Here is an 18266-nt window from a genome sequence, read left to right as displayed (position 1 = left end):
ATTTATCTGAAATCAGATTAATTTGTGTCTGGAATTGTTTTATCCTTTATCCATATTTAAAAAATGTTTTGATACCTATGCTTATATAGATACATGAATTTTTGTGCTGATGTTTTATATACATTTTGAAACACAAAAATAGAAATTTTTTAAAAATTGAGATAAAATAAAATACCTAATTTTATTTGTATTTGACGAAGATACATACGTTATGTGCTTTTAAGTATATATAGTATTTATTTGTGATTGTGGCTTATAATTGTTTTAGTTATTCAATGCTATGTGACATATTACTTCCAAATTTAGTGGCTTGAAACAACAATCACTTATTTTTCACAGTTCCCTTGGTCTGGAATTTGGAAGGGTTCAGCATCACTCTCTCAAGTAGTTGTAGTCATACATCACCTTGGCTGCATGGGCTCACAAGTTGGTGCTGGCTGGGGACCTCAGTTCCTCTCCACATAACTGAGTGTCCTACAGCATAGCATGGTGATTGGCTGCAGCCAGCATTTCAGAACACTAAGGCAGAAGCTGTAATGCCTTTTGTGAACTAGCCTTGGGAATCACACATCATCCTTTCCACAGTGTTCGGTTGGTCACACAGGCCAGCCTTGATTCACTGTTGGAGGGAACTACACAGGAATGTGACTAGCAGGAGGCAAGGATGATTGGGACCATCTTGGAGGCTGACTGCCACACTAATGCTTCCTTCTTTGTGAAGGTCTTGCCTGAACACTTTGTGATATAGCCATTCCAGGTTCTGCTTCTAGGTTCTATTTGTTAAAACACTTGATTTTAATGACAATTATCACTGGAAAAGGCACCTCACAAAGTTGCATAGTCAAAATGGAAGAATAATTCATTGCCTTCCTTTACTAAATCACGGTATCCATTTTAGAATCCCATTTCCCCAATTATTAAAGGGTTTTGATAAAATATAGATAGTGATTATCTAGTTTTCCTTATGGCAGTTTATTTTTCTTACGCTAATTAGAAGCTTTGTTAATTCTTATATCTTTATGGAACTATCCATGTGGTGATTTTAAGAATAGGTTAAGAAAATCACTTTTCAAATGTTAAGAGGTTTTATACATTATACATGAAGTATTTATGTTATCTTTGGCAACCAAATGACTGTCAGTTGCAACGTTTTCAAATACCTAATTTCAAAATGTTGTCTCCATGTTTCAAATTTCTTTAAAAACAAACAAACAAACAAACAAACTTCTCTTATTGTTAAACTGTTACTTTTATTTTACCTTGAAGAGACAGATTTAAGTATATATATATATTTTCTAAAATATTTGTTGGGATCTTATCTTAGTGATAGCCATTGTTTTTATTTTATAATTTGGTTGATGGAGAGCTGACAAAAAGCTTTGCCATTTCTTTTTTTATTATTCCCGTGTGCTTGTGTTATTAGTATTATAGTATTATCAGTGATATTTTTGCAGGAATCCTTTTAAGCCAGGTTTAAAATTCTATGAAGGCTTAGTTAACATTACATAATATCTGTAAATCCACTTAATTAGGCAAAAGAAAACTACAGTATGCCGAAAAGGAACAAATGAAGGTGCCTTTGTCAACCCTGGACACGGTGAAATCTCACTTCCTGTCTTCCTTCAGGATTCTTTGCATCCTATATGTGGCTTATGATCACCTTGAGGGTGCTGACATCCATCCATAGGCATGGGCTCCATGGCTGGCCGCCCAGCTTCTAAACCAGATTCTGCCACTTAGTCAGTCTGGGACCTTGAACACAAATTTCTTAGTTTCTCTACATCTGTTTCCTCATCTATAAAATGAGAACAATAATCATACTGCCTCATCGTTAATGAGCTCGGGTATATAAAGTGCTTGTCTGGCGCATTGTTAGTGCTATGAAATGTTATTATTATTAGAACTTTATTTCAAATATAAATAGGTATAGAAGTTCTAATATTCTCTTCCTGCCCCAATTAATCAACTTTTGTAAGGCATGTTGAAAATCATTGCATTGCAGAAAGTTCCTGTGATTTTGTTTGTTTGGCATGCCGAAAACCAAGCATTGAGGAATTACTAAGTATTTTCTTCATATGTAGAATTGAAACAAGACTGCATAAAAATGCCTTCAAGACCAAGGTCTCTGCTAAGGCAGCTGCAGGAGACTTCCTTGGACCTGCCTTGAGGGAGCAGTAGCAGTTGAGTATGTGGAAAGAGGGTGAAAAAAGTAGCTAAGCCCAAGATGTAGGTCATCACAGTCCCCATCACTACTCTTAACTCCTAGGAACTGTAGGGAAAAAACAATTATGTGTGAAAAACACATACAGAATACAATGCAGAAGATGCCTTTAGCTTACTGGATAAAGTAGCTAGTTGGGGTATTCTAAAACCCAAGTTCTATCAAACAGTTTCACAAATAATTATTTTTAATATGAGGCTCTGGTACAGTTTCTTGAATATGATATTAAATGTTTCTTTTGCTTATTTGTTGATTTTATAGGTGATGTTTGAAGAAATACCCTGTTTCATTTCTAGGTACAGAATGTGTACATTAGTTAAAAGATTTAGGTGAATTCACAAGTAGAAAGATGGTAGCTTATATCTGCAGAGTATTAGAAGAAGTGATATAGATCAGCTTTGGGAGTCTTGATTATAAGCTTGCAAATGTGTCATGTTTGCTCTCTGTACAAAAAAATTACTAGAAGGTAGTTTTCTTCACATCGCTACACTATGTGGAAGAAAAATAAATTGTTATTTTAAGAGTTTATTTCAATGTAATTTTCCCTTCACTAGCCAGAGCCATTGTCTTTGAATTGTGTTAGTTCTTATATGGTATTTAATCTATTTCATTTTGTTAACCTAGGTGAAATGCCTCAGCTCGTAAAAGGAATGAAACTGTTAAACCAGGCTGATCCCTGTATCCAGATTTTAATTCAGGAAACGGGAGAGCACGTTTTAGTCACAGCAGGAGAAGTTCACCTTCAGCGATGCCTGGACGACTTAAAAGAAAGGTTAGGTGAAAATGATGGAGATGGAGAAATCATAGCTCTCAATTAATGGGATGTTTTAGTATTTCCTAAACCAGCTGAACTTAGACTATGACTTATTTTTGGAGAAAAATGAAATGCCCTCAATTCAAACATGAACAGTTATTTGATTGTAGACTTACTTTTTAATAACCGAAAAATGGCATTCACTGCTTACACTTGAATGCTTTTGCATTTTTAGCTAAGTCATAAAATGTTTTTCTGTATATGTATTTTACTTTAAGCGTGTACACAAAACACACAAAATATCAGGACAACAAAGCAAAATACTATTTTTTAAATGTTGGCTATGTAATTAGGATAGACTTCTGGATATATAAATAAATGATAGTGTATTCATACAATGGAATTCTATAGAATGATCTCATTGAACAAAACTACATGTGGCCTTTACAATGTAAACCTTCTGGAAACCTTTACATTTTTCTATGAAGATGATATGTATTATAAAATGGGCATCCCAAATTACTTTTTGTAGCAAACATTTTTCCTCTTTGTTCCAAAGATAATGTATGTTTATTGCAGAAATGAGGAAAATACAGAAGAAAAATCATTCAATTACCATGCAGAAATAACCACCATTACATTCAGATTCATAAATCCACACTGTCCTATGCATATTCAAATGTACACAAATATCTGTATACACAGTTCTGTTTATTTAGTTAAGATAAATTTCTAGAAGTATTATAGCTAGCTCAAAAAGTGTGCATATTTTTAAGGGCTATAATCCATATTTTCCTCAAGAAAGGCTGTTCTAATTTACATTATAATAGCAATAAATATTTGAAAGTGCCTCTTTTCTCAAACTTTTGCCAACATTGCATAGTTTATCATTTTTTTAAAATTTCACTAATCTTAAAGACAAAAGATGTTCACTGTTAATATACATTTCTGTGCCTACTAGTGGGAAAAATTATAAATTGCCCTGCAATGGCCTTCCTTCCTTTTGTTTTTAAAATTTCTGGGACTTTAATAATAATCCTAACAAATAATTATAAATGATTGATATAATTAAATATTATATAACAGTCACTGTGTTAAACACTATTTATCTTAATATTTATACCACAGTAAAATTGGTGGTAGTAGTAACTGTACAGCAATACCTGCTACTAATAATAGAATAAGAGTAACTGCTGCTAGCCGGGCGCAGTGGCTCATGCCTGTAATCCCAGCACTTTGGGAGGCCAAGGCGGATGGATCACGAGGTCAGGAGTTCAAGACCAGCCTGGCCAAGATGGTGAAACCCTGTCTCTACTAAAAATAAAAAATTGGCTGGGTGTGGTGCTGTGTGCCTATAATCCCAGCTACTCAGGAGGCTAAGGCAGGAGAATCACCTGAACCCTGGAAGTGGAGATCGCACAGAGCAAGACTCCATCTCAAAAAAAGAAAAAGAATAAGAATAACTGCTGCTGCTTCTATGTGGGATTTTGTAGAAGCATCTACCAGATGCCAGAAACTAGACCCCTTCCTCATAATGTACTCAGAAATTTACTTCAAGTCGATTGTAGGTTAAAATGTAAAAGATAAAACCATAAAGTGTCTAGAAGATAGAATAAGAGAATATCTTCAAGACCTCAGGGTAGTGAAAAGCTTCTTAATAGTGTATTAAGAATACTAATGACAAAGGAAGAGCTTGATCATCAAAAGACACTATTAAGACGATAAGGCAGACCACATGGTTAGGGAAGACCTTTGTATCATGTAACAGACAAGAGACTTATATCCCAATATAGAAGGAATTCCTACAAATAAATGAGAAGAGCAGCAATCCAATAGAAAAATTGTACAAAGACTTGATAGAGGTACTTTATAACAGAGGCTTTCCAAGGCCAATAAACATGAAAAACTATTCAACTTACTACTAATTGATGGAATGCAAATTAAAATCAAAGTGAGATACTTCTGCATACCCACTAGAGTGGTTTAACACTTTTTAAGTGATATTATCAAGTGGTGGCAAAGATGTAGAACAGCAAGAATTTACCTATGCAACTAGTGGGGATATCAATTGATACAACTATTTTGGAATATGATTTGGTATGATCTGCTCAGATGGGAGATAGGCACTTCTCTGGCTTGGCAAATCTCCCATTTGTACTCTGTACAAAGCAACACAAAGCTAGGCAAATGTGCATCAAGAATACTCATAGCAACCAAATGTTTTTCTTTTTGAGATCGAGTTTCGTTCTGTCACCTAGGCAGGAGTACAGTGGTGCACTCTCAGCTTACAACCTCTACTTCCTGGGCTCAAGCAATCCTCCTGCCTCAACCTCCTGAGCAGCTGGGACTACAGGCATGTGCCACCACGCCCAGCTAATTTTTGTATTTTGTACTTTTAGTAGAGACAGGGTTTCACCATCTTGGCCAGGCTGGTCTCGAACTCCTGACCTCAAGTGATCCGCCCACCTCAGCCTCCCAGAGTGCTGGGATTATAGGCATTAGCCACTGCACCTGGCCTCATGGTAACAAAATTTTAATAGCCGAAAGTTGGAAACAACTCAAACATTTAATGGATATATAAATAAATGATAGTGTATTCATACAATGGAATTCTATAGAATGATCTCAGTGAACAAAACTACAGCTATATAAAATATGGGTGATTCTCACAATATAATGTTAAGCAAAAGAAGTCGTTTGCCCCAAAAACTGTTTGTTTGTATTTATATGAAGTTCAAAACATAGTGTAGCAGGCTGGGTAACATAGCAAGACCGTGTCTCTAAAAAAATTAAAATAAATTAGTTGAGCAGGTGGTGCATGCCTGTAATACCAGCTACTCGGGAGGCTGAGGCAAGAGGATTGCTCAAGCACAGGAGTTCAAGGATGCAGTGAACTATAATCACACCATAGTACTCCAGCCTGGGTGACATACCAAGGCCCTGTTTTTAAAAAGAAGAAAAGAAAAAAAGGCAGTCCAAACTGAACTGTGGAGTATAGCGGTTACATGTTTAGGTGATTTAAAAAAAAAAAAGGATATTACAATAAAAATCAGGATAGCCCTCTGAGGGCTAGGAATGTTCTGTTTCTTGAGTATACCATGTAGTTTACATGGGTATTCACTTTGAGGTAAGTGATCGTAGTTCAGTAGATTTTTGTTTTGTGCACTATTCTGTTTGACCATTACATTTCACGATTATACTTACATTAAGAATGTATATAATGTTAACAGATTTTTTTTAGGACAGAGCCTTCCTTTTAGTAGTATATAATTGACTTTCTCAACTTCTGTGCACATTTTCAGGAACGGGTTTTGTCCAGGAATGGGAGACAAGGAGACTATCTGTTGTCCCCAGGCCAGAGAAACTGTCAGAATTCTTAGCATCTAGATCTCAAGGTAGTAATAATCAGAGCAGGAAGCCACAGGAAATTGCTGTGATGTAGCCTAAGCCTACTGCACTTTTGTAATGTAATCACAGGCTCTGCATTGCTAGGACTTAGAGAACCTTTTGTCCTAAGGTGCTTTTTAAGTGTGGCAGCCATCACACACTTCCTTCCACAGCTTGGAGTGGTTTTAATTAATCATATTAATGATTACTACAGGAGAATCCTTGGGAGCCTCAGGAATTAGGAGGACTAAAGTGGCTCTATAGCTCTTTTGACTTTATGTTTTAGAAATAAGAACATAGATGTGTTCTCTCTCATAGTTTCAGTAGCTTTGCAGTTGATTTTCTTAAGTGTTCTAAGTATGTGAGCATATTTTTCTCTATGCAATGATAATTTTACAGATATTTTCCTATTCATAAGATTTCTAAGTATTTTTTTTTAAATCAAGAATAGATATTGAATCTTATTGAATGGCAATTTAGCATAATTAAAGGTGGCTACATAGATTATTTGACCTTTTTTTAATGTGGTATTATTTTAGCAGATCTCCTAATTCAAATTAATTTTCATATAACCTATGATAAAAACTTCCTAGTGTTATGGTAGACTATTCCTTTAATGTACTATTTACCTCTGTTTTTCAGTATAGCATAATGACTGAGAGTGTGGATTCTGGTCAGACCTAAATCTGAATCCTAGCTTCTCCACTTACAGGCTATTTGGAGAAGTTACTTAATCTTTCTTATCTGGTTTTCTCTACAAAATTAGGATAGTACTAGTGCCTACTAAAGAAATACTACATGTAAGACACTTAACACAGTGCCTCATACATGATAAGTTGTTTTTTTAATGCACACACATGCATATCCATAGTTTTTGTTATTTTATTTTAGATTTTATATCTGAATTCTTAGGTAAGATTGAACTACAGTTTTGTGTATGTATACTGTCTTTCTCAAGTTTGAATATCAAAGTAGTTTTAAAAACATACAATGTCAGGTCCATCTTTGTCGTATATCCTGCGAATATACAACAAGATTGTGAATATGCCATATACAACAATATCAGACTTGAAATTGTGTGGGAAAAGAGGCTTTCTGAACTTGGTGCCAGACTGGGGCTCAAGACCTGTGGTGTCCAGAAGAGTAGCTGCTACCCACAGCAGAGGTACATTCCCATTAGAAGTAGTCTTTTCAATCGGAAAGAAAGCAGTTTTTGAATTGTGATATAATGTAAATTGCAGGTCTTTTATAGTAAGATAATTTTTATGTTCCTATGTTTTGCAGAATCTCTACTGAGTGATATTTCTACATGGGAGCTTTGACGCTATTTTGATTTTAACCTTCTGTTATTTATCGTGAATTTGTCTGTAGGTTTGCAAAGATTCATATCAGTGTATCTGAACCCATTATTCCATTCAGAGAAACAATCACAAAACCTCCAAAGGTTGACATGGTCAATGAAGAAATAGGCAAACAGCAAAAAGTTGCAGTCATACACCAAATGAAAGAAGATCAAAGTAAAATCCCTGAAGGAATCCAAGTTGACTCTGATGGGCTGATCACCATAACAACTCCCAATAAACTTGCCATGCTCAGTGTTCGAGCCATGCCCCTTCCAGAAGAAGTCACTCAGATTCTGGAAGAAAATAGTGATTTGATTCGTTCTATGGAGCAGTTGACATCCTCTTTGAATGAGGGCGAAAATACTCAGATGATTCATCAAAAGACCCAAGAGAAAATTTTGGAATTCAAAGGAAAACTGGAACAACAACTAACAGGGAGAAGATGGAGGAATATTGTTGACCAAATCTGGTCATTTGGCCCAAGAAAATGTGGGCCCAACATACTAGTCAATAAAAGTGAAGATTTTCAGAACTCAGTATGGACAGGTCCAGCTGACAAAGTTTCAAAAGAAGCCAGTAGATACCGAGATTTGGGCAATAGCATTGTGAGTGGCTTCCAACTAGCAACCCTCTCTGGCCCCATGTGTGAGGAGCCTCTCATGGGTGTCTGTTTTGTTCTGGAAAAATGGAACCTAAGTAAATTTGAGGAACAAGGTGTAAGTGATCTGGCCAAAGAGAGACGGGGGGAAAGTGGAACCTGTTCTGGTGGAAATGAAAACCAAGAGCTACAAGATGGCTGCTCTGAGGCCTTGGAGAAGAGGACATCCCAGAAAGGAGACTCTCCACTCACTGACTGCTATGGACCTTTCTCAGGACAGCTAATTGCCACCATGAAAGAAGCATGTCGCTATGCACTGCAAGTGAAACCTCAGCGCCTGATGGCAGCTATGTACACATGTGAGATCATGGCCACCGGTGATGTTCTCGGTAAGGAAGAAAAGGTAAAGATAGTGGAAATGCCCTGAATAACAGTGAAGTCTCCTAGACCCCAAATCTTTTTTTCTGGAGACAGGTCTTATTCTGTCACCCCAGCTGGAGTGCAGTGGTGCAGTCTCAGCTCACTGCAACCTCCACCTACCAGGCTCATGTGATCCTCTCACCTCAGCCTCTCAACTAGTTGTTGACTGCAGGCACATGCCACCATATGCAGCTAAATTTTTCTGTATTTTTTGTAGAGACGGATGTTGTTTTCACCATGTGAAACAACATGTTGCCCAGGCTGGTCTTGAACTCCTGAGCTCAAGTGATCCACCCACTTTGGCCTCCCAAAGTGCTGGAATTACAGGCATCAGCCACCACACCCGACAAACCCAAAATCTTAAACTTTTTTAGTATGTTTCGCAGAAGGTATACCATCTTCAGATTTACTAAGAAACTAAGATCTTTGAAAGCCAGATATCTTAAATATTAAAATCTTGAGAGGGGAAAAGCATGACTACTAAAGATCTTTGCAACTAACAGAATCCTTTCTGTGATGAAATGTCTGCTAACTGAAGCTTAAACTGCTCATATGTGTTACCATCCAAACCTTTGCAGTATTGTGTATCAAGCAAATAAGCATATCAGTCTGCGTAACCAGAGTTGTTCTGAAAATGATCAAAGAATAAGGCAGCATTCTTATAACACAAAAGGGCTTTTGTGAATTCTGGGTTCTTTCTGAAAAAGAAAATTATTTGGGGCTTTAATTCACTGCTAACCATTATATCAAATCCTATTTCTGATTTTTCTTTGGGAGAAGCAGACTTTAAGATCTCAGGACACATGACGCACTGGCACTTAGTACCTCTTTGGAGTTTTGGCTAATATTAGTTCACTGAGACTTACTTTCTTTACTTACAATAAAGAGGATAATAATTCATACAGATTGTGAAGATTAAGATAACACAATTTTTTAAATACAATGCCTAGAACAGCACCTGGCACACAGTAGTTGTCTTATTCTCTCGAGATCATGGAACTGTTTCAGTAGGGAAGAGAATATAAAGGAGGATTGAGTCCTGGATGAGAGAGTCAGCCAAATTATTAAGTTTCCTCTAACCCTGAGGCCCTTTGAGTCAATAAGTGGTTAATTACATTCTTTTAAGGAAGGTTCTTTTGCTGATTAATTCCTGAAAGCAGAAATCTAAGCTTTTTTTTTTTCCAGAAGAAATTTAGACTTGCATCACATTAAGGTTTCTGTGAGACTGAGCATCAGTAGCAGCATTTGAAAAATAGCTGGATTAAGGCCAGTGTGCACTGCGAATCAAATCTCCAAATACGGCATGTCATATACAGTGCTTCTAAACCTTATTTGAATACAGCATGCCTATTAACAGCCATGGAATTTGTAGATTCGTTTGGGAAACACCAGTCTAGACTATTCTCAGATGGTATATTTCATTTTCATTGAGAACTTTCTTAATTTAAGAAGGCGGAAATAAGAGTTAAAATCAAGAAATCTTAATCACTCAAATCCTTGAAGAAGACCTAAGAGCTTTTCTCCAGCCTCTCCTACCCCAGAAGATGCTTATACCACCTCTGTTTGAATACCTCTGTTGATGGGCGCTCACAGCCAGCTTCGTGAGTTGATGTTTTTTCCTATATTGAGCAAAATATCTGTCAACTGCTAGTTTCCAGTTATCTGTACCACCATTCATCTCTCTTCCATGCAATAACACTTTTATGTATTTGAAGGAAATCATTGGTTTTCTAGTTTTATATCCAAGAGAAAAACTCTCCAAATCCTTCACCTGTTTTTCTATTATGATTTCTGTATCCTTTCACCATTCCAGTTGCTGTCTTTTGGACATACTTTATTTGGTCAGCATCCCTCTTAAAGCAACCATATTAGAACACAGCACCTCACATACCCTCCAGCCAGTAGAGAACATGTCTATGTTTACACTATTACCTCCTACATGAAATACAGCATTCTTCTTTTAATGCAGTTTAGCAATTACATCTTCTCATTAATTCATGTGAGAAGTCAAGATCAATCCCATTTCTTTTTTTAAAAAAAAAAGTTATGTTTTCCTACTCTGTTCCCCAAAAAGCAGAATCCACATTTTTGGTAATTGACTAGACTGTAGAAATTATGTAGTTGTATGAACTCCTGTATTTATATATGAGTACTGAGTCTATACACCTAATTTTTTTCTTAAGTTATATAACACAATTAATATTACAACAGTAAACAGAAAAATTTTAATGGCAAGAACAGTCACACCACCACCATCTTAACACATTGATTTCTTAATCATGTTTTTCATATGTCCTTTTGTTGTCCAATGAGAAATAAAACTCAACAGGTAGAAAATCAAATGTTTTGATGAAGTTAAAGGTCCTTTACGTCTATAGCAGTCCCCTGATTATCAGCTTACCAATCATGTTAGGAAAAAAAAAGCTTAGGTTAATATAATTTTGTGTTAGAAAGTCCATGTTGTCTCCAGAGATTTACTTCATATTTGTATAGACATGTACAAATGTCTATAATGTTTCTTTAAAATTCTATAGAAAATTAACATACGGCTTTCTAGTCTGCAATTTTACAGATCCCAGTGTTTATCTCCTGAAAAAATTTAGTCATTGTTTACCTTTTATGACCATTTACGCTCAAACAGTCTGGTGCCTACCTTACTATTCATAATTTCTCAAAAGGGCAGATTCACTTAACATCGTGAGATATAATTCTGGTCCTGAAGACTTGAACCAGGACCATTTAAGAAGGCCAAGTACTCAGTCATCACATCAGCTTGTGAGCTATCCTGAACCTCAGCGTTCTCTCACTTCACCTTGTTCCACTTGCCATAGTTTGTTCACTATTCTCTTTACTGAAGAGAATGATAGATAACATAGGTATTGTGAACCCCTATTTTCTTGCTATACACTATAACATGAAATTAGTTTCTATAAGTTGTAGACATGTCTCCTTATTTTGAAAGTATAGGTTGAGTATCCCAAATCTGAAAATCCAAGATCTCAATTGATCTACTAAAATTTGAAACTTTTTGATCATCAAAATGATGCTCAAAAGAAATGCTCATTGGATGGCTGGGCGCGGTACCTCACACTTGTAATCCCAGCACTTTGGGAGGCCAAGGTGGGTGGATCACTTGAGGCCAGGAGTTCAAGACCAGCCTTGCCAACATGGTGAAACCCCATCTCTACTAAAAATACAAAACATTAGCTGGGCATGGTGGCGGATGCCTGTAATCTCAGCTTCTCAGGAGGCTGAGGCGGGAGAATTGCCTGAACTTGGGAGGCAGAGGCTGCAGTGAGCCCAGATTGCCACTGCACTCCAGCCTGGGCAACAAGCAAAACTCTGTCTCAAAAAAAAAAAGAAAAAGAAAAAGAAATGCTCAATGGAGTATTTTGGCTTTTTTAATTTGAGATGCTCAAACAGTATGTAATACAAATAGGCCAAAATCTGAAAAAAATCAAAAATCTAAAACACGTCTGGTCCCACTCATTTTGGAAAAGAGATGTTCAACCTGTATTGGAAAAAGCCCTTTGCACTGTCTGTAGCTCTTTTACTTTGGTACACTCTGCTTGTTCTGATTTTGAGTATCCTAGACGTGCTGCTGATCACTTGAGTTGGCATCCTCTTCCTTCTACTATGCGTATCCTCTTAAAATAGAGGTTGGGGAGGGACTTTCTTCCTTTTTCTGTCATTGAGATCATTCATGATTGATTTCCTTTAGATTCTCTGGTTACTCTGCAAAGGAATTTTATTTTAGGGTCTGTTATCCTGGAACCTATCATGTGTGTTAGTTGTCTTTTTTTTTCCTGTCCCTCTATGTGTTTGAAATGTTCCTTCTTTTTTTTTTTTTTTTCTCTTCCTCTGTTGTCCTGGCTCACTGCAGCCTCCTCCTTCCAGGTTCAAGCAATTCTCCTGCCTCAGCGTCCCAAGTAGCTGGGATAACAGCCATGTGCCACCACGCCCAGCTAAATTTTTTTGTATTTTTAGTTAGAGATGGGTTTTGCTGTGTTGGCCAGGCTGGTCTCAAACTCCTGGCCTCAAGTGATCCACCCGCCTCAGCCTCCCAAAGTGCTGGTATTACTGGCATGAGTCACCACACCCGGCCAAAATGATGCTTTCTGAAGTCCAGGGCCTACATAGGTCTATGCCTGTCCTTTCTGTCAAGATAATGAGAACATGTATTTCCTCCCAAAATAATGGGAACACCTGTTTTCTCCCCAGATTGCCATCTCTTCTACATTATTATTTGGAATGGCATTTGTCCTTTGTTTTCTGAGAAGATGAATTTTCAGCACAACACGTGAAGCCAGAATCAGCTGTTGGTGTTTATCAGACTAAATTCCTAGCAGAGTGTTGAGTCACCCCTGTTGAGTCACCCCTCTATGTTCATTTTCTCATTTCTATTGGGAAATCACCACCTGGACACTGCATGTGACCAGGCCACCCTAGGATAATACCTCAAAATATCATTTGTCATCCTATCCTTATATTTTTATCCTAGCACTCACCACCTGGCCATCAGACTCAGTTCTGCCACTTTCCAGGAAGAGATATATATTTTAACCCTCAGGGTTCTTTGTCACCTTCTTTCTCTGGAACAAAGGATCATTTTGACTTGCCTTGCCCAGGTACAAATGTCATTGTACTATGCCTCACTGCCCTCTGTGAAGCCCCATTTATTTACCCTCTGTGTGGCAACTGTGTGTATGTGGGTTGGTATGCAGTCTCTGTACCATTGTCACTGGTCAACTTTCTTAATACTTTGCCCCTGAGACCAACTGACTGTCACATCCACTGCCCTAAAAGAAGTTACATTTAGAGTCAATCTGGATTTTTTTTTTTTCTCGAATTGATTTGAAGTTCTCTTGCTTAGACTGGAGAATCTCCTCTGAGGCCTGTTTTCTCTTCGCTTTTGAGAGGCTCTTTTATATTGATAACCAATTTCTAGTGTCTAAGGTCTATCAATGCAGTCAGCTGTTCACTTGTGTTTTTCTTTTACTTTCTCAATCAACACCTTCCATTGGAAAGAAATGAAAAGAACTTCTGTGTTCCTGAGGCCTTTTGCTTCCTGTCTGGATATTTAGAGATCTTCTGAGAAGACTTCAGACTTTGCTGACTGTTTTAATTCTCCAAGAATCGGCACAAGTTGATTTCAGGTCTTTTTTATTTAGCAAAATGAATTTCCTTAGTCTTTTTTTAAAACAGTTTTTTCTACACAGATTGTTAAAACAAGAAATCTTTCTATAAATGGATAGAATTGCATGGGGTCAAAATGGGAAATTTTGTAGGAAAATAATCATCTCAAAACCATTTTATCTGGGGAAATAATTTCAGGAAAATGCCCTTCTGTACTTTTAAAATCCACTTTTCTAAAGATATGGTCCTGTTATCATTTTTTACCCACGAAATTTCCGTGTAATGAGCTTGATTATTGCTGAGCTTTTACCTGCTTGTCATTGAATTGTTTCTTTTCGTATTTTTTTCTTCTAATCTGTTAATCTTTTTTATTTTTGCTCTTCATTTTAAAAAAAATCTTTGGTAATAACCTCACATTTTAAAAATACCTCTTTTTGTTTGATAGTACTAGCTGAGAGGTTTTGTTTTGTTTTGTTTGAGATGGAGTTTCACTCTTGTTGCCCAGGCTGGAGTGCAATGGTGCGATCTTGGCTCACTGCAACCTCTGCCCCCTGAGTTCAAGTGATTCTCCTGCCTCAGCCTTCCAAGTAGCTGGGATTACAGGTGCCCGCCTCCACGCCCGTCTAATTTTTTGTATGTTTAGTAGAGATGGGGTTTCACCATGTTGGCCAGGCTGGTCTCAAACTCCTGACCTCAGATGATCCACCACTTCAGCCCACCAGAGTGCTGGGATTACAGGCGTGAGCCACTGTGCCTAGATTAATTAAAAGTTTTAATTACAGCTATGATTATTATAGTTCTTCCTTTTATTTATTAAATATTTATTTATTTATTGTTATTTTTTTTTTGAGATGGAGTTTTGTTCTTGTCGTCCAGGCTGCAGTGCAATGTCACGATCTTGGCTCACTGCAACCTCTGCCTCCCGAGTTCAAGCGATTTTAGTTCCTCGCCTCCAGAGTAGCTGGGATTACAGGTGCCTGCCACCATGCCTGGCTAATTTTTTGTATTTTTAGTAAAGACGGGGTTTCACCATGTTGATCAGCCTGGTCTTGAACTCCTGACCTCAGGTGATCCTAATTTTATGAGTATTTCATAGGTATATGTGTATATGGAGTATATGAGATATTTTGAATCTACCTTTTATTTTTACACATACATCACTGTATACTTTTTAAAAACTTTTTTTTTTCTGAGAGTCTCACTTTGTTGACCAGGCTGGAGTGCAGTGGTGTGATCTTGGCTCACTGCAACCTCCGACTCCCAGGTTCAAGCGTTTCTTCCTCAGCCTCCCAAGTAGCTGGGAATACAGGTGCCCACCATCATGCCCAGCTAATTTTTTTATTTGTATCACTTGAACCAGGGAGTTGGCAGTTGCAGTGAGCCAAGATCACACCATTGCACTCCAGTTCGGCCACAGAACGAGACTCTGTCTCAAAAATATAAATAAAAAACAAAAAAATTGGAGTCCTTGCCCAGTTATCTTGACTGTGTCACAGTATTTATTGCCTGCCAACTTCATGTCAACTTTGGATTTGATCATTGTGCCTCATTTTTTAAGTCACTGATTATAATGATAAGAACATAGAGCTACTAGCAGACCCACTAAGGACCACTTTCCAGAGTGGGGTCGACCTGTTGCCATAATTATCTATAAACTTGTAGCTGATCTATCTATATAGTAGTAGCCAGCCTACATTCCCCGTTGTGCCTACAGCATGCTTTATCTCCTATATGATTGAAGCCCATCTGTATCCTGTCAACCACATTGGCCTGATTCAGCAGTCTTATAGCTCTATGACAAAAGGAAGAGGTTAGTGTGACCTGGTGTATAAGAATAAGTATCTACCAATTTATTTGTGTGTGTGTTTTTAATTAAAGTTATTGCACAAGCATTATCAACAATAACAAATCACAAGGTGAAAGAAAACTCTTCCTCCTTGGAATTCAACTTTATTTCCCATTTTCTTTTGCAGTGCTTGTCCATGATAGTACATTTTGCATAGCTGTAACCTTATGATAGAAGTAATTTAATATTTTGCTTTTTTAGATTATTTATTTTATAGGCATGCTTTCATTTGGCTACTTAGAATTCATAATTTTCATTTTAACCTCTACTTGATATCATATCAATTGGATATGATATAATTGCTTAACTGTCATTCCCAAATTGGAAATTTACATTGTTCCCTGAATGTTTACTGTTAAAACATTGCTGCAAACAACTGCTCCCTTTCCTAAATTCTGAAAAAACAACACACCTTTAATTGCCAAACTTCCAGCTTTCAAGATTGTAAAATCAGGTTAATCTTAGTATTATGAAAGAAGAACATGTATGAGAATCCATAAAGCTGTAAAAGAACAGATCATGTTCACCCAAATGGTAAAGAGATTTTTTTTGAGCTTGGGTATCAGAGAAGACTTCATGGAACAAGTTATTTTTGAATGGGCCTTGAATTATAAAAAGGATTTGAATATAGAGTTGGACTGAGAGTAGTCTAGGTTGAAGAAACTGTGTGCTCAGAGTTGGTAAAACCTCAAATGTGTACTGTGGACAGTGAGTGGTATACCTTGGCTTAGATTACAGGGGCTGTGCCCTATATACTCTAGGGTCTGGCAGTTAGAGAAGCTGAAAGGGTGGATTACTGCCTTGAATACAGGCTGAGATATTTATAGTGTAGTTATTAGTAGTTGAACCCTGATCAGAACTGTTTCAGTTGATTAACCTTTTTGTTGCTGTTTTTTCCCCTGATGAATTCTTCTTCCCTGGTTCCTTTCATAGAGGAAGGTACTCTGGTCCCTCCTTCTCTCGCTTCCTCCCTGCCTCCATCCCTCCCTCCTGCAGAGTCCTGCCCAGTTGCCAGGCAGTAGTGCGGTGACACGATCATAGCCCACTGCAGCCTCCAATTCCTGGGCTCAGATGATCCTCCTGCCTCAGCCTCCCAAGTAGCTAGGACTACAAATGCACACCACTACATGTGGCTAATTTTTAAATTTTTTGTAGAGACAGGGTCTTGTTTTGTTACATAGGCTTGTCTCAAACTCCTGTTGTCAAGCATTCCTCCTGCCTCTACCTCCCAAAGTGCTAGCATTACAGTGATGAGTCACTGCGCTCAGCCAACTGATCTTTAAGTGACTGAACAAACTAATGATCGTGATGGAACAGATATCCAATGGAAAAGGTATGAAAGTATTTACAGTCAAGGGCCACATGATCAGAAATCCTTATTGATATGGCTGTGTTAATTTCTCAGTGATAACAATGGCATATTTAGGGGTCTTTGAATGCATCCAAGCTTTGGACACACCTATCACAAGAGCCAAGTGTATTTGGAAGGTTTTATAATACCATTTTCCTGTGCTTGGTGGTTCATCACTATGCCGCAGTTTTAAGATATAGTTTTCATGGAATTTAAATGGAATGGATCAGACTTATGTGATTAATTACATTCAGTTTCAGTTACAATTATTGATCTAAGCCTGCTGGCATGACCCATGCAGCAGCAGTCAGGCAGCTTGTCCCCACTGGCCCCTTAGTTATGGTCTGTTTGCCCCACTTTTCTCATTCTTTTTTACCCCTATTGTTTTATTGTTTTGTATTTAATTCCATAGACTACCTTCAAGCATTTCTCTCTTTTTTCTTTTTTCTTTGAGATAGCGGAGTCTCGCTCTATTGCCCAGGCTGGAGTGCAGTGGCACAATCTCAGCTCACTGCAACTCTACCTCCCGGGTTCTCCTCCAAGCGATTCTCCTACCTAGGCCTCCAGAGTAGCTGGGATTACAGGCGCACACCACCATGCCCAACTAATTTTTGTACTTTTAGTGAAGATGAGGTTTCACCACGTTGGCCAGGCTGGTCTCGAACTCCTGACCTCAGGTGATCCACCCGCCTTGGCCTCCCAGAGTGCTGGGACAGGCGTGAGCCACCACTCCCACCGCTTAAAACGTTTCTTTGAATGAGATAGGAGAGTAAAAATTGCTAGTTCACACATACTAGATATTATGGTAAGATTTTTTTCTATGTATCTCAGACAGTATATAACTAAAAGAGATCACTAATGAAAATAATAGTTGTTCTACTGTTTTGGGAGCTTTTCAGACTGTACTTGAAGTATTGTTTTCATTTCCGGGTACCAAATACCAAGAGGGATGTAAATAAATCATAGTAGTTCAAGTAGGAACATGGCCAGGATAAAACAAGAAATACAGGTCTGTCATAGCAAGATTGGCCTGGAAAAGTGAAGACAAGATAGGTATCTTCGAGTAGCTTGTAGGGTAATTTGAGGGAGATGGATTAAACTTGTCCCGTGTGATAAAAACTAGGACTGATAGTCAGAAATTTCAAGGGAACACGTTTGGGGCTCAAGAATGGTCTAGCTGTTAAGGTTATCCAAAGATGGAATGGGCTTC

The 18266-nt window shown here is 37.7% G+C and overlaps 1 protein-coding gene across 2 annotated transcripts in view; it reads left to right on the top strand.

The window, feature by feature from the left end:
- The window catches only part of EFL1 (elongation factor like GTPase 1), a 127226-nt gene that overhangs the window by 98329 nt on the left and 10631 nt on the right, over window positions 1–18266 (top strand). Inside the window, exons 17-18 of one of the 2 annotated variants that reach the window (XR_001106997.2) lie at window positions 2846–2993; window positions 7734–8706. Coding sequence is in view for 1 of the 2 variants with exons in the window: in XM_012449458.2 (XP_012304881.2) it covers window positions 2846–2993; window positions 7734–8692 (1107 nt within the window). In the remaining variant the exon portion in view is untranslated. The remainder of the gene's footprint in view (window positions 1–2845; window positions 2994–7733; window positions 8707–18266) is intronic. The other variant, XM_012449458.2, reaches the window with a different exon arrangement.

Source organism: Aotus nancymaae, unplaced genomic scaffold, assembly GCF_030222135.1.
Source record: "Aotus nancymaae isolate 86718 unplaced genomic scaffold, 86718_ANA_hifiasm-v0.15.2.pri h1tg000064l_0, whole genome shotgun sequence".
In the NCBI taxonomy this organism is placed as follows: Eukaryota; Metazoa; Chordata; class Mammalia; order Primates; family Aotidae; genus Aotus; species Aotus nancymaae.
The sequence above is the reverse complement of the archived record's forward strand: the minus strand, read 5'-3'. Positions and strand labels throughout refer to the sequence as shown.